The 13,754-nt window shown below is 35.2% G+C and overlaps 1 protein-coding gene across 19 annotated transcripts in view; it reads right to left on the minus strand.

Moving 5' to 3' along the window:
• Positions 1–568: 568 nt before the first annotated feature.
• The window catches only part of MEF2C (myocyte enhancer factor 2C), a 132,827-nt gene continuing 119,641 nt past the window's right edge, over positions 569–13,754 (minus strand). For 13 of the 19 annotated variants that reach the window (XM_039703552.1, XM_039703553.1, XM_039703554.1 and 10 more), the window contains 3 exons: positions 13,157–13,286; positions 12,095–12,230; positions 569–5,262 (listed from right to left, as the gene is read on the minus strand). In XM_039703552.1, coding sequence (XP_039559486.1) covers positions 4,941–5,262; positions 12,095–12,230; positions 13,157–13,286 — 588 coding nt within the window. In that variant the 3' untranslated portion in view covers positions 569–4,940. The other 6 variants (XM_039703562.1, XM_039703567.1, XM_039703565.1 and 3 more) reach the window with 2 other exon arrangements.

Here is a 13,754-nt window from a genome sequence, read left to right on the forward strand (position 1 = left end):
CTGTCTTGCTGATCAGACCTCGGCTGGACAGACAGAAAATCTTTGTAGATAAGAAATAATAAACTCGACTGAAGACCTAAAAGCAAGAGTCCAGACTCCTTCTTCGAGAGCACGGCCTACCCAGAACCACCTTTTCCCGTGCTGGGGAAGAGACAAGTAACAGCCGACCCCGGCAATGCAGTACGTACATTTTTTGGAGGGTTTTTGCATGATTGTCCCCATGGGTAGAATTCACAGGACATGTATATATGGGAGTTTTGATTTCCTGTCAGTTTACTAAGCACTTGAAAGCCAGGCATTATTTCACCTAGCTCCTCTGCTAGGGACAGATTCAGATGGCCACATTCCAAATTACACTGACTCCAGAGCAGTGATGGGATTTCCCTGACTTGGTGTGATGATGTGTGCCAGAAAATATTGCTTAGCTTTCAAAGCAAGCACAAATAATTGATAAAATTGAGACACTTGTTGGTAGTTAAAGCGCTGATTCTTTCATGTATTGCATTGTGAAACAGTGAAAACTGAACACTATTTAAATTAATAAAAAAAATGCACAACAGACACCATATCACTAAGAAAGCCAGTAACTTTACTGATTTGTCTGCAAAATACAAATTATACCTTATTTTCAGCAGGAGAATCTTTTGAAATTTTCCCATTTTTGTTCACTACAGACAGCTGAATTAAGTCCCTTGAGATACACATATGTGGTTTAACTTAGTTATAACATCTTGTCATCTAGTGGCGACAAAGTCCAGCTTATGCCGCTGTGAGCCTCTACTTTAATATTTGTTGCAAATGCTTGTATGCTCCCATTTACAAGCTATTTTGTTATCACCATTATTTTATGGAAGCAAATCCCCATGAAAGAGAAGAAAAAAAGAAAAAAGGATACAACAAACCATCTGAAGCAATCCAAGTGTAATGCCTGCAGTAACCCAGGTCTGATATTAAATACACAGACGACTTTAGTACTGCATTTTTAATTTAAATTTTTTTTAAATGACTTTCTTAAATGACCTTTTTTTAAAAAAAAAATCAAATAGAGGTATGGATCAGTCTGAGGTATGAGAAGGGAAGGTAGAAATGCAACATGAGACTATGAAAAGAATCAAATGGATAGTTTTGATGCAGAAAGTCTGTGGCTCAAAGCTTGGATTGCTCCACATCTTTGGTTAAAATATTTAACAAAAGCCTTTTATTACATCTACAGTGTGAAGCGTTCTAACAGACACCAGTGTTCCATCAGTCCTTCAAGAGACCTGTAGTGGCAGGAAATTAATGCCATATAACTGACGACATCACAGCAGATGGCACAAACAGGAACAGATGAAGTATGCCATGTTTAGGCAACAGCCTTTATTGAGGTTTCAAGTGGCTTTTAAAAAATTACAAAGCATTTACCTTCAAGGTGAAGGAAGAAGGAAAACAAACAGCTGTTAGACTACAGGTAAAAGTGGGTATATAGGATTGCAAATACAATACAAAAGGGTTGACATCCTTGGAAACAGCCTGTGAGTTCCATTCTTATACTAGCTTTACCTGGAAAAGATCTGAGGACAACAGGTAATTTTTACACTAGTCATTAGTCATTAAAAATTGCTAAATTTCTCTTCTGGGAAAAATATAAGCCATTTTGTTATAAAACACAATTTTTGAGAGACACTGAAATGAACAAAGTTTACCGTGAATGGTTCAATTCATACAATATATATGTTGTGCAGATAGAGTATATCATATAATTGTCACCAGCAATTAAACACTAACTGACAACACCTTCTAATAGAGATTAACTTAGCTATAACAATACTTGCAGATGTCTAGAATGCCACTTCAGGTGTTTGAACTTACAATTAAGAATGTTGCCTAAAACATCATATAGCATGGGTTAAGGTAAAGTAAATGTTGCTCTTTCAGGGCTCTGCCCCAAGCTCCTTAAATACAAAGGAATCACACAATAAACCCAAATTAGCTTTTGCAAATACAATAAATGGTAAGATACAGATAAAGGAACAAGAAAGGTAGACAGTTATAGTTTACAGAAAGTGACTTCACAATCAAAGTTGTGCTTCTTATCATTAGATCAGTTTGCAAATATGCATTATCCCCCACAATTTTGCCAGTATAAGTTAGATGCCTTCTGCAGCAGGAACAAGAGGGCTAACTGGCATTTATTTCCATGTGATTCAGTTCTACTTGTGTTTATACAAAAAATCACTGTCAGAGTTAATATAAATTGCCCAGGCAATACTTTTCATGCTACTTTTTGCTTAGTTACTTGCAGTAATATTATACACTGCGTCTTCATTAAATGATATCTTTCATTTTTTTCATGTGTTGCTGAGGCAAATCGCAAGGTAAACTATTAATATGGCTATTCTTAATATATCAATAGACCAAATCCCCTTCCCCACTGAGAAGTTTCTACTGCTATACCAATAAAATTGTATTTTTTCTTGGAACGACAAGGTATATTTGTGATACATTTGCATATTTTTGACACACTAAAGTTTAAAATTCTCAAAAGAGAATATGAGTACAGGTTAATATGAGGGTGAGGAAAGTGGTTTTTGTATTGTAAAATTAATTATGGGCCCCATTTTACCTTTTTTTTTTGTTTGAGTTTTTAAATTTATTTTTTGGGTTTTTTAAAACATGCGTATCTTTGTTTACCCTGCAGTTTGCTACACGAGGTAAGATGAATGCATTAGTAACACAGTATTCTGCTTAAAGAGTTTACACATTATGTACTAGCCCCTGCATGGCTGAAAGTGCCTGTAAGGCAGGCTTCTGTAAAGTCATGGTAAGTGAAGAGCCTATGTCCTAATGCACACTGTTGTCTGATCATCATTCTCTACTACAGAGAGGTACACTCCATCATTGAGCAGTGCGCAGCACCTGCATGTATAGGTGGAAAAAGTGTGGATTTCACTTAGAAGTTCTTTGCTGTTGCTGCTGTATTTTTCATCATAATATCAATGTATATAGTTGAGACCTAGAAGGACTCTTAAAAAAGGAGAAATATTACTCTTTTACTATGACACTAACATTTTGCTTAAACACTTTTCCCTCCAACAGAAAGATGAAACTGAAACACTTGAATATACATTTTTTTCCTAATAAATAAGAGGGACAAAGAGGGACTTGAAGGAAATGACACATTACCTCTGGTCAAGCTATCTTAGTCAAAGGAACAATATGAGGCTGGAGAAAATGTGGATGCTGTGTGCTGAAGCAAGTCCTAGTCTGGTGTAAACACACAGGGAGTGTTGCTCAACAACATGCCCACTGTGAGATGATATGACTGCAGAGGTCCATGAGAACCAAGAACCAGATGGCCAATATTGCCTGTGTAAAATCAACTGATCTTGAACCACTCTTTAACTGATAATCTCTTTAAGAGTTTTATGTCTGTGAGAGGGAAGGAATCTATCCAGCAGGTACTTTCGTGCTGATCCCTCCCTTTGCCTCCCTCTGCTGCTTCGTTACATATTTACCTGCACTCATGTAGCTTACAGCCATTAGAGCTGCACATTCAATTCAGACAGGCAGAATACCAGCTTCATTAATAAGAAAGGGCCAAGTTATGCCACTTTGTCATTTAACCCATGGAAAACTACAAGATACGCAGGATGTTACGTAATAGAAGGGCCCTTAACTTGTTACAATGCACAAAACAGCATGAAAGAACTAATCAGTATATACAACAGATGGCAGTTCACCCAGCTGATTGTAAAATACTGTATTAAAATGATTTGTTACACTATGGGTAAAGTCTAATTGTTTACAGATCAGTCTTTCAGCAGCTGACTTTGATCTGTAAAATGTATACCCACTAAAAGAAAACCAAAAGAAAATAGTTAAATGTGCAACTGCACAAATATAATTCCCCACTATCAAGAGAACAAAAACTATTACCATAATTATTATATATTAGAAAGCTATACACAAGCATGTTAATTTCACAGATTTTTTTAAAAAGATTCTTAATATTTTATATAATTAGAAATACACATTTCAAAAACAAAACTTCTGCAAAGAGAAAACAGTTATCTTGATTAGCAAAGCATGGAGTTCCTCAAGGCTTAGGGTAGAGCTTTCTATACAGAAAGTCCTTTTTGTTTGTTTCTTCAGGACTGCTTAAAAGATTAGCAAAGCTATCAAGGGAAAAAGAACAAATTTTGGCTTAAGGAAACTACAAAAGCCACAAATGTCTTGCAAACTCTGTCTTACTTTTTAATATGAAAATAAGCTAAATGTAATGTACATATTTTTATACTTTTTTATTTAATAAGTGATGCAGACCCAGAATTTTTGAAATCAAGTATGTCAGCCCTCGAACTCAACATTTCTATAAGTATGGTCCTCTTGAAATGGTTTGATCCTTTTTAACTGAGTGCCATACTCTAACAAAATGCCTGCATGTTTGTGAGCATTTTCAGTATGTTAGGTGACTCAGTCTCTTTCTAGCATAAATTCATGGCCACCCAACTGCTGGATCTGTCAAAACATCTGTACATTTTCTATATGTTGCATAACAGCTGCTTTCTCTCTCAGTAAAGATCTGCCATTTTCTGGCAAATGTTTTCATTTTGTCTATTTACATGTAAATAACGTTGAACCTGCAACATGACACTATCTATTGTAACATACATTTTGCAAGGGAGCACAACAGTGAAAAGAAATTAGCCTTGAAATCTATTTTGTACAAGTGTTCTGTTGTACAGCTCAAGTGCCAAGCTTATCTCAGCATTTCTGTTTATCCTTATACTGCATCACTGAGGCAAGTTAAAAGTACTTTTACAAAACAGAGTACCTGACTTTTTTTTTCACACACAGCACATATAATGTATATCGACCCTTCCCCCCTCCCCCCTCCCATTAGAGTATAGCACACACACACTGCAAGAAAAAAAAATCTCAACTAATAGGTTATAATGTTATGTTGCCCATCCTTCAGAGAGCCGCATGCGCTTGACAGATGGGCTTTCCCTTTCGTCCGGCGAAGGTCTGGTGAGTCCAATGGGGGAGTGGAATTCATTCCGGTGATCTTCTCGGTCACTTCCATCGTAGGAACTGCTGCAGCTGCTCAAACTGTCAACAGGAGATCTCCCCGCCTCATGGCGCGTGTGCTGTTGGTATCTCGATGGTGTGGTGGTACGATCTCTAGGAGGAGAAACAGGTTCTGACTTGATGTTGAGGCTTTGAGTAGAAGGCAGGGAGAGATTTGTACTCTGAGATAAATGAGTGCTAGTGCAAGCTCTGTAGGAGGAAAGGAAACTCAGTTACAGATGGAGGAGGCATGGAGCCCCCCAGATATGCACAAACACTCACATGAAACATCACTGTAAAGGCTCGCACAGGATCAGCACATGCAGAGATCATGGGGACTGTTGTCTGAGAAGAATTCATGAATTCCAGGAGATGACAGCACCACAACAGATGTGGTCATCTTTAGGGGGACAAGCCCTCAGTTTGGAGAGAGGTTCACTTTCCTTCTCTCCTTTTTTAAGATGAAGTGTCATCACAAATTTAGGAAGGTGAGCCTTTGCATTGTTGGAACCACCTTCAGGTTTCTGTATAACAAATACTTGTGTGTGTATGCATTGGCTAAGATGGAAAGCATGGACGTTCTGCTGGGTTTAATCCAATTAATTTGAATGCACACAACTATTTTTATTGTGGTTTGTTTTGACATATGACTTCAGATGCAAAACAGAAACACAGAAAATCTGGTCTGGTAATTTTTATGCTTTTCAAAATAGAATTGAAATTAGCAGTCCTAACATTGACATCAACAAAATAGCACAAGTAGGTAAGGATTTAGATATGATTTTAGGGTTTAAATCCATAAATCCATGATTCAATCCAGAATGCATTTGGATAAACTACAAAAGGGAATCTGAGGAATAGTAGAAGATAAGAGAGGACTACACTATTTGCCCATAGGAAAGCCAAGATCAAAGGGTGCTGCTAGTAGACAGACTGCTATTCTGAAACTTATTCAAAGGTAAGCTATGTAAGTACTCTAAGCTTCTTCTTTTTTTTTTTTCTTCCTTTTTTGTGCATTTTTTGGGCAGGAAGTGGCAGAGGAATGATGAAACAGGCAGGAACGAGAGTGAATACTAGAACACACTTTATCTCTATGGGAGAAATGAGATTACTTTCATCTGCACAACATTTTGTACAAAAGCACCACCTCCTGGCAAAACCTGACTTTTCATTATTAAAACAGAATTTCCAACACGCAGTTCCCATTATGTTCCACTTCAAGGACCATTTGCTAAGCTGAAGTTAGTGTCTTACCCAAGAAACATAATTTCAAGGCTTCTATTAAGGAGTATTTATTTATACAGGGGTAGGAAGGCAGTAGGGGCAACACTTCAGAAGATTTTAAACTTAAAGGGATATGCAGGCATTCTTAATGCAAGAAGGTGTAATATTGGGATTTGGAAGGAATTTCTAAGAATGACACAGGTAATTTTAGTGCAGACTTTTAACTTTACTGAAATACTCTACTTTCCCTAGGGTGTCACCCACTGAGAGATGAGTATTATTTAAACAACATTTACTACTACTTTGATGAATTTTCTTTTCTTCTGACAGATTTAAAATAAAACTGTATGGCTTCAATATTGATATAAAAATATCCTCTGATTTTATCAGGAATTGCTGCAGTGTTTAAAAATTAATGGATGGATTTTGTTAGGAAAAAACCCAACACATTCTACCTCTAATTTTTTCATCAATCCTTCCTTCCTATACAGACAAATTTTTCAAATCTGCAATGACCCCTTTCCTAAGTTTCCGAGTTCATAAGTAATAGCCTTGAAAGTAAAAATGCAACTTTTTTCTTTTTTTCAAAGAGGATATTTTCTTTGTATTGCTTCTCTAAATATTAAATTAACACATATAAGAAACTATAAATATAAGAATCAAATGTACATTTCTGCCTTTTTATTTATTTTTTTTTTCTTTTCGTTTTCAGTGACTATTTTTGTGTTGCTTAGGAGATTCTAGGACTTCACCTGAGTAAACAGTTTGTCAGTTTAGTATGATAAGATTACATATGATGTTACACACCAAGCTCATATCTAAACCTGAAAGTTCTATAAAAAAGGATGGTGGACCCTAGAGAATTGATTTAGAAGTGTTTGATTTGAACAAGTGATGCGCCACATTACAAAGCTCAGGATAATTAAATAAGATAAAAATATACAAAAATAACCACATTCAGTCAAATTTGTTCTCATGGAACATACTGGCATTCTACTGTGTGACAGCATCCAAAGAAACAAATCTAGAGGGATAAACTGAATTTCAATGATACAGAGCTGGTATTGCTGTACTGGAATATTGCCTTTTTAATAATGTCTCAGAAGTGAGTATGAGAATGCATCTCTACAGACTTTTCTACAGATTCCTTGTGATTCAGCAGTGGTGTTACATAATAATCTGGCATAAAAATTAACAGCACTTTTATAAATGCTTCAGGTCTTCAGGTTTATTTGAATTTTGAACCACCTTTAAAAAAAATTATAAGAGGATAAGAAATAATTTTAGTAGGTCAAGACAATTTCTGAGGTTTAAAAATTAAATTATATTAAAATTATATTAAAACAATATAAATAAATTGAAGCATTTATTTTGATTCACCTTTTTTTCTTTGTAAATATAGCCTTTTGCTGCTGAAAGTATTTCTGAAATTTAATATATTTTTATTTGACTATAATTTGCTTAATACTTCATTAATGTTTTCTGAAACATTTTTATGAGAAGCTCATCTAAGCTAAATCTGCATCGGAAATGTACTGTTACACATACATATTGATAGTGAAATAATAGGTATTTAGATGCAATCTTTATATCTATATTCTAAACAAAGGATTGACCTCTATTTAGAATAGAAGGTGCACAATAAGAAATGAGAATTCTGTCTGCTGCAAAATGATATAATTTCCTGTATAGGTATGTGTTGGTGTAGAAACAGCTGTTTGCACCTAAATGTATCAATGCATATTTTACACTGTTGCTTCATATAATTACACGAATTGGGCCCAAGCATGCCCTATTGTAATTACGTGAAACCTTCACTAAACCTGGTTAACAAACATGTTTTGGATATGGAAAACCTAGTAAGAAACTAAAGAAAATGATTCAAATGTTTGTGTACAATTACATGCACTGAATAGGTGCTGGGCAGTCCATTTATGCAGACATCATCACCTTTTTCCACATGTTGTATGAAAACATTTCATTTTATGGGGACAATGAAGAAAATTAATATCTTAAGTTGGCACACCAGTCCCTCTTGAAGCCAGTGTAGTTAAAATTTGATTTTTATTCAGATTATGATGGCCATATGGAGAAATGCTGCTTTATCTGGTTTTCACATGGAACGTCTACACAGCTCTGCCATCTGAGAAGTGGGGGAGCAAGACAGTGCCATGAGATTGGGATGATGACAACTCTGTGTGCCTCTGCTTCTGGCTGATTCTTCAAATGGTATTGAAGTCAACATGCACAGGTAAAAGTGCAGGTCTGAGTAAGTGATGAGTGAGGACATGAATATTGACCATGTAGATTTTTCTAGAATGAGAAAAATCAGAATGAGAAAAAAAGAAGGAAGGTAGCCTCATGTGCCTTTTCTTTTACACCCACTCTCACTTCCCTAAATCAGTGTACTTCCTCACTTCATATAATTTCCCCCAATAAATACATGTGAAGGACCATTGAAAATTCATGGTAATATGCTAATTTACATCTAGGAGAAGATATTTTTGACTCATCAACTATTTAACTTCTTCCCTCTCTATTTTTTTTTTAGGTGAAAGCTAAGAGGTTTTTATTTTATTTTTTTTTAGTTTTCTGATTAATGTAAAAGCAGAATAAGAAGATATTTTGTCAAGACATTTTGCTTGGCTGTCACAAGTTAAGATTACACCTTTTAAACAGGAATTAAAAAAATAGCATGAAACTGAGTTACTTAAACATATTATAGTAGTGGAATATGAAAAAAAGGCACAATCTGAAACACATAAGGTTTTTTATTCAAAAGAAGGAAATTGGTAAAACTGATACAAATTCATTAAACGTGATGTACCTGTTTCCAAATTTTTCAGTAAAAATAGTTGAATGTTGAATAATTTCCTATGTCTAGCTATATTTATAATCTAATAAAAAATAATTGTAGCTAAGTAATAATCTTTCAATATAAGGGTCACAGAACAAGTCAACATAATACATGAATTTGGACAACTTTTTATTCATGTAGGTAGAAGTTTTGAGAAACTTCTCTTACATAAATAATTATCTATACTAAAGCACCTTCAGATTAAATATTGTTTTTCTCCCTGCATTCATATTGTAGGAAAGTGGAAACTTCACCTGTGGATGTTACTTTTTGATGAAAAGATTGTCTCTTAGGCTAGGAAATGCGGATGCAAGAGAACATATTCCATACTATGGATTTGTGCATAAAATATTTTGATAATTTATTATGATGTTTGGAAAGGACTTCTTGTCATCAGCAGTTAACTTCTAGTAGTCTTTTTGGTACATGTTAAATAAGTAGTAAGACACTTTGATGTACTATTCAGGCAAAATCCCAAAGCTTTGGGAAGGACTGATTTTCAGCAGAATTTTTGTATGTATTTTTTCCAGATGTAGGTGCAGTTAAAAGACCATGAAAATACTATTCTGTTTTGTAACCCAAAAAGTTGAAAAGTCTGGCTTGTTTTAATGTCCCAGTCAGGTCTAAACAGCCTCTACATGTCTAAACAGGGTCTACATTGCTGTGCTGTTCATCAGGCTCGGCAGAAGGGCAAAAGCTGCGCAGACAGGCAAGGTGAACTACTCCCATGCCCTCATATATTTGCCCTCTAGTCCACCAGCGCTAGTGTGGCTCCTAATTGCACAGTCAATTTGAAGAACTAAGAACTTAGTTGCAGAGATCTCCGATTATCTCCAAGATGGTTCTGACAGTGCTACTGAAATTGCCGAGGACTTATCTGAAGCAAGATAATGCTTCTAATCCTATCTTATTCTATTACTAATCACATTCTTGTCATGCATTGAGGAAGCAGAGCTGATTTTCACCTTTAGACTTTGGTGAAAAACAAAAACTGAAAGAGACCTGGAATGTGTCTTCCATTAACTGTTTTCTCACAGGTTTTTATAGCTTACTGTTAACAACAGGCATCTCACTGCCAAACCTTTTCAGTATGTGACCCCACTAAGCACTGAGATTTATGTTGTCAAAACATTTCTGAATGGGTTTTCTCAAGTATCTGAGGATGACTGTAATTTTGTTTAATTTTTAAAATCTTTTTACAAATTCTAAATCAGGTTGATATACACTGGATACATTCCACAGAATTTCAAGTTTTTCAAGTAATTCAAAAGCTAAAACAGATGCTCTTTCATGTAGAACTCAGTGATTATGATTTTCTGCAGTGATAGAAGACTTCTCCAGAACTGTCTGTGAAGCAGCTTTCATAGCTGAATTCACTTACAAATCACTGAAAGAGTAATAATAATAAGAGTAGCAACTCAGAATGTATTTCACAGCCACAGATATTACACTTTGACATTCTGTGATACAAATCAGAAACAGATCATGATGTGTGACGTATCTGAAAAGGCATGTAATTAGTTTAGGAGTTAGTTTATATATATTTTTTTTTTTTTGCTAATCAAATAGCCTTATTACATTCTTTGGTATGGTATCAATTGTTTATACAGTGATACCTAACATGTGAGCTTTCAATTTATTTGAGAATTTATGATTTTAGTTGTACAATAAGTCTGAATGCTGGCCCAGAAGTAGTGCAAACTCACAAAGAAAAGTATAAGGGAAAGATATTAAGACTATTTTTTTTCTAGCACAAGTATTTCAGTTGTATGTTTTTATGACATTTGTATCTATATGTAGTTATTTATGCAGAAATAAGCTTTAAAAAATGTGTTTCCTTTGATACATTTGCATAGCTCTCCTTAAAAACCCAAATTATCATCATGGTAAAGACATCAAAATAAGTTACAAAAAATGGTCAGATAAAGTAGAAGGAGAATTTTGAAGTTTAAGGCACATTTAGAGTATTAAATTGTTCCACACTATGGAAACAATCTCAAAAAGAGAAAGTGCATATGTGGAAGACCTCTTTCTGAAAAAAAATGGTTTTCCTTTCAAATGCATATGAATTAAATTTTTTCCTCATAAATACACTTCTGCTGTTCTCAGCTTTTATTTTTATAGCTAAACCTTTTAAAATTCCAACATGTCTAAACATACATTAAGCTCTTGTGCCACACTAGTGCATGCCTATTCTACTCAATAGAAATTGTAGATATCAAGATGTTTGAAAATTGTACACCTGTTCACATACATAAGCCAAGAGGTTGCTTGTTCAGATGATTTCCCTGTGTGAATTTTCACACTTCTAAAAATCCTGAGATGATTGAGCGCTGTGTTTCTCTGAAACTTGAATAAATATTGTAAAATTAGCCACTAGAGGGCAGGAATACCTGTACTCCTCAGCACAGGCACATCAAAATGAGTTTTGTAAGCTTACAGTTCTTTGGCTTAATCATGCTATTTTCTCATAAAAATCATGTAGAAATAAAAGAAACTTGAATTTCAGAGTTGAGCAGAAGGAAGTATGTGATTATTATATAAGGTTAAGACTTAATGTCATGTCAATTAATTATTTAATGTTACTTTATTAAAATATTGAAAAAAATTTCTTACTGTAAATGTTTGTGCAACAGTAACTGGAAATTAAAAACATAAATAATAAATATGGCATCAGAACAATATAGGTGTATGGTTTTAGTAGTGAAATAAAATCTTATTTAAAGAAATAAAAACTAAAACATGAACAATACACTACTGAGAAAATGCCACGAACACAGAATATTTCATTGTAGCTCCCAAGCAAACTTTCCATGAATTACATTGCTCCAGTTTTGCAAAATCTAGTTTTTATACACAGTAGATATGCTCTGGTATGTTATCTTGACATATTTCACATTTGGAATTACTGGGGAGACTGAAGTCACTGTAGGACAGTAAAATAAAGAAAGCACTGCTTACCCCAATTGACTGAGGGCAGATGGTGGCATATTATGTAGGTGTTGCTGTTGCCAGCCAGTCACAGAACCAAGATGAAGAGCACTGGCAGTATTAAAACCAGAGAGAGATGATATATCTGCACTACTCAGAGAATATTCTAGATTTGAAAACAGAAAGATGAAAATTAAGAGAGAATTAGAGAGGAAGCAATTAAACAACAACTAGTATAGTAATTTTCATGTCACTTTGTAAGCCTTTTAATTTTAATTACAGCAATCACATTAAGTTACAGCAGAAAAAGAAAATCTCCCTCTTCCCTCAACTCATTGACTTGGAAGCAAATAACACACTAATAATTATTCTGTAATCTAGCAGGGTTTTACTGGGTCTGCCAGATCTAAAGCATTCTTAGCCTGTAAATTCACCATAACTACAAAAGGACTGTCAGAAAGACTTGGAAACTATAACATTTTGTTTACAGTCTTCCTTGCAGAAGCCAGCAGGCAGCCTGCTTCTGAACAATATATGTGTTCTCAAAATGTGCTGGATCTGTGTCACTGTGTGCACTGTGTACAGCAGCAATACACAACAGGAACTGTAAAGATGCCTTGAGGCTTCATTTCTGCACCCTCCCAGGTAGGAAGCTGTGATAGCCAACAGTTACTGAACTCTGGTTGGAGATAGTGAACCTGCTTATTTCCACTACCCTAATGGCTTTAGCATGGTGCACTCAACTGCATGAAATTATATCCAAGGAAGACTAAGAACTGTTAACTGTTTTAAGGTTGCTGGGTTTTTTTGTTTTTTTTTTTGTGGTTTTGTTTGTTTGTTTGTTTTTTACTAAAGCCAATGAAATAAAGCTACCAAATCAGTTTTACTTTGAGCAAATCAGCTAACTTTGAAACAGATACGTGTGAGGTTAGTGACAGGTACAGAATAAGCAAATGTAGTGCAAAGACATAACAGCTATGAATTCTTCTCAGTTTCTCCCAAAGAACATTAGCTAATTAATTTATTCTGAGATATACACTTATCTGCACCTTGCTCCCTTCCCCATCCTTTGCATCCTGCACCCATACTTACCAGTACCATATGTTGTTGAGATGGCTGATGGGTATCCTCCCATCCCTTGCCCTGGTAGAGTAGGAGTTGCTACGGAAACCACTGGAGTAGCCAATGACTGAGCAGACTGGGAGTTATTTATCCTTTGATTCTTTTAAGGTAAGTAAAATAAACATATTATTGACCAGTTTTAAGTCAGTTGAGTGTATTTGCTTTCTGGGAATGTTTTGTGCATGAGAAAGACAGGCTATTACAAATTTCTAGAAATTAATCATTTAACATGTGGCTTTGATGAACTCCGCCAACCATATAATTTACAAGCTTTCAAGAGACCAGTTGTCACCATAGTAACCCATTACATCAGTATCTCCTAGGTAACTGAACTAGTAAGACTGATTTTAATGTGGATAGAAGAACAGATCACGTGAAAAACTAATGAAATATACCACCTCTATTCCCATTGTTTTCCTTTTCACTCATAGAAAAGACAACCTACCACAAAAACCAATGAAACCCAAAAAGCAAAAGAAAAACCGCCAAACCCAGCTCCTGGTGGGTTTTGAAAGTGAGGTGCACCCGCAGACTGCTGAACACTGAACTCTTACCAGGGGACGGAGCT

The sequence above is a fragment of the Passer montanus genome, unplaced genomic scaffold (assembly GCF_014805655.1).
Source record: "Passer montanus isolate IOZ18808 unplaced genomic scaffold, ASM1480565v1 scaffold164, whole genome shotgun sequence".
Taxonomy (NCBI): domain Eukaryota; kingdom Metazoa; phylum Chordata; class Aves; order Passeriformes; family Passeridae; genus Passer; species Passer montanus.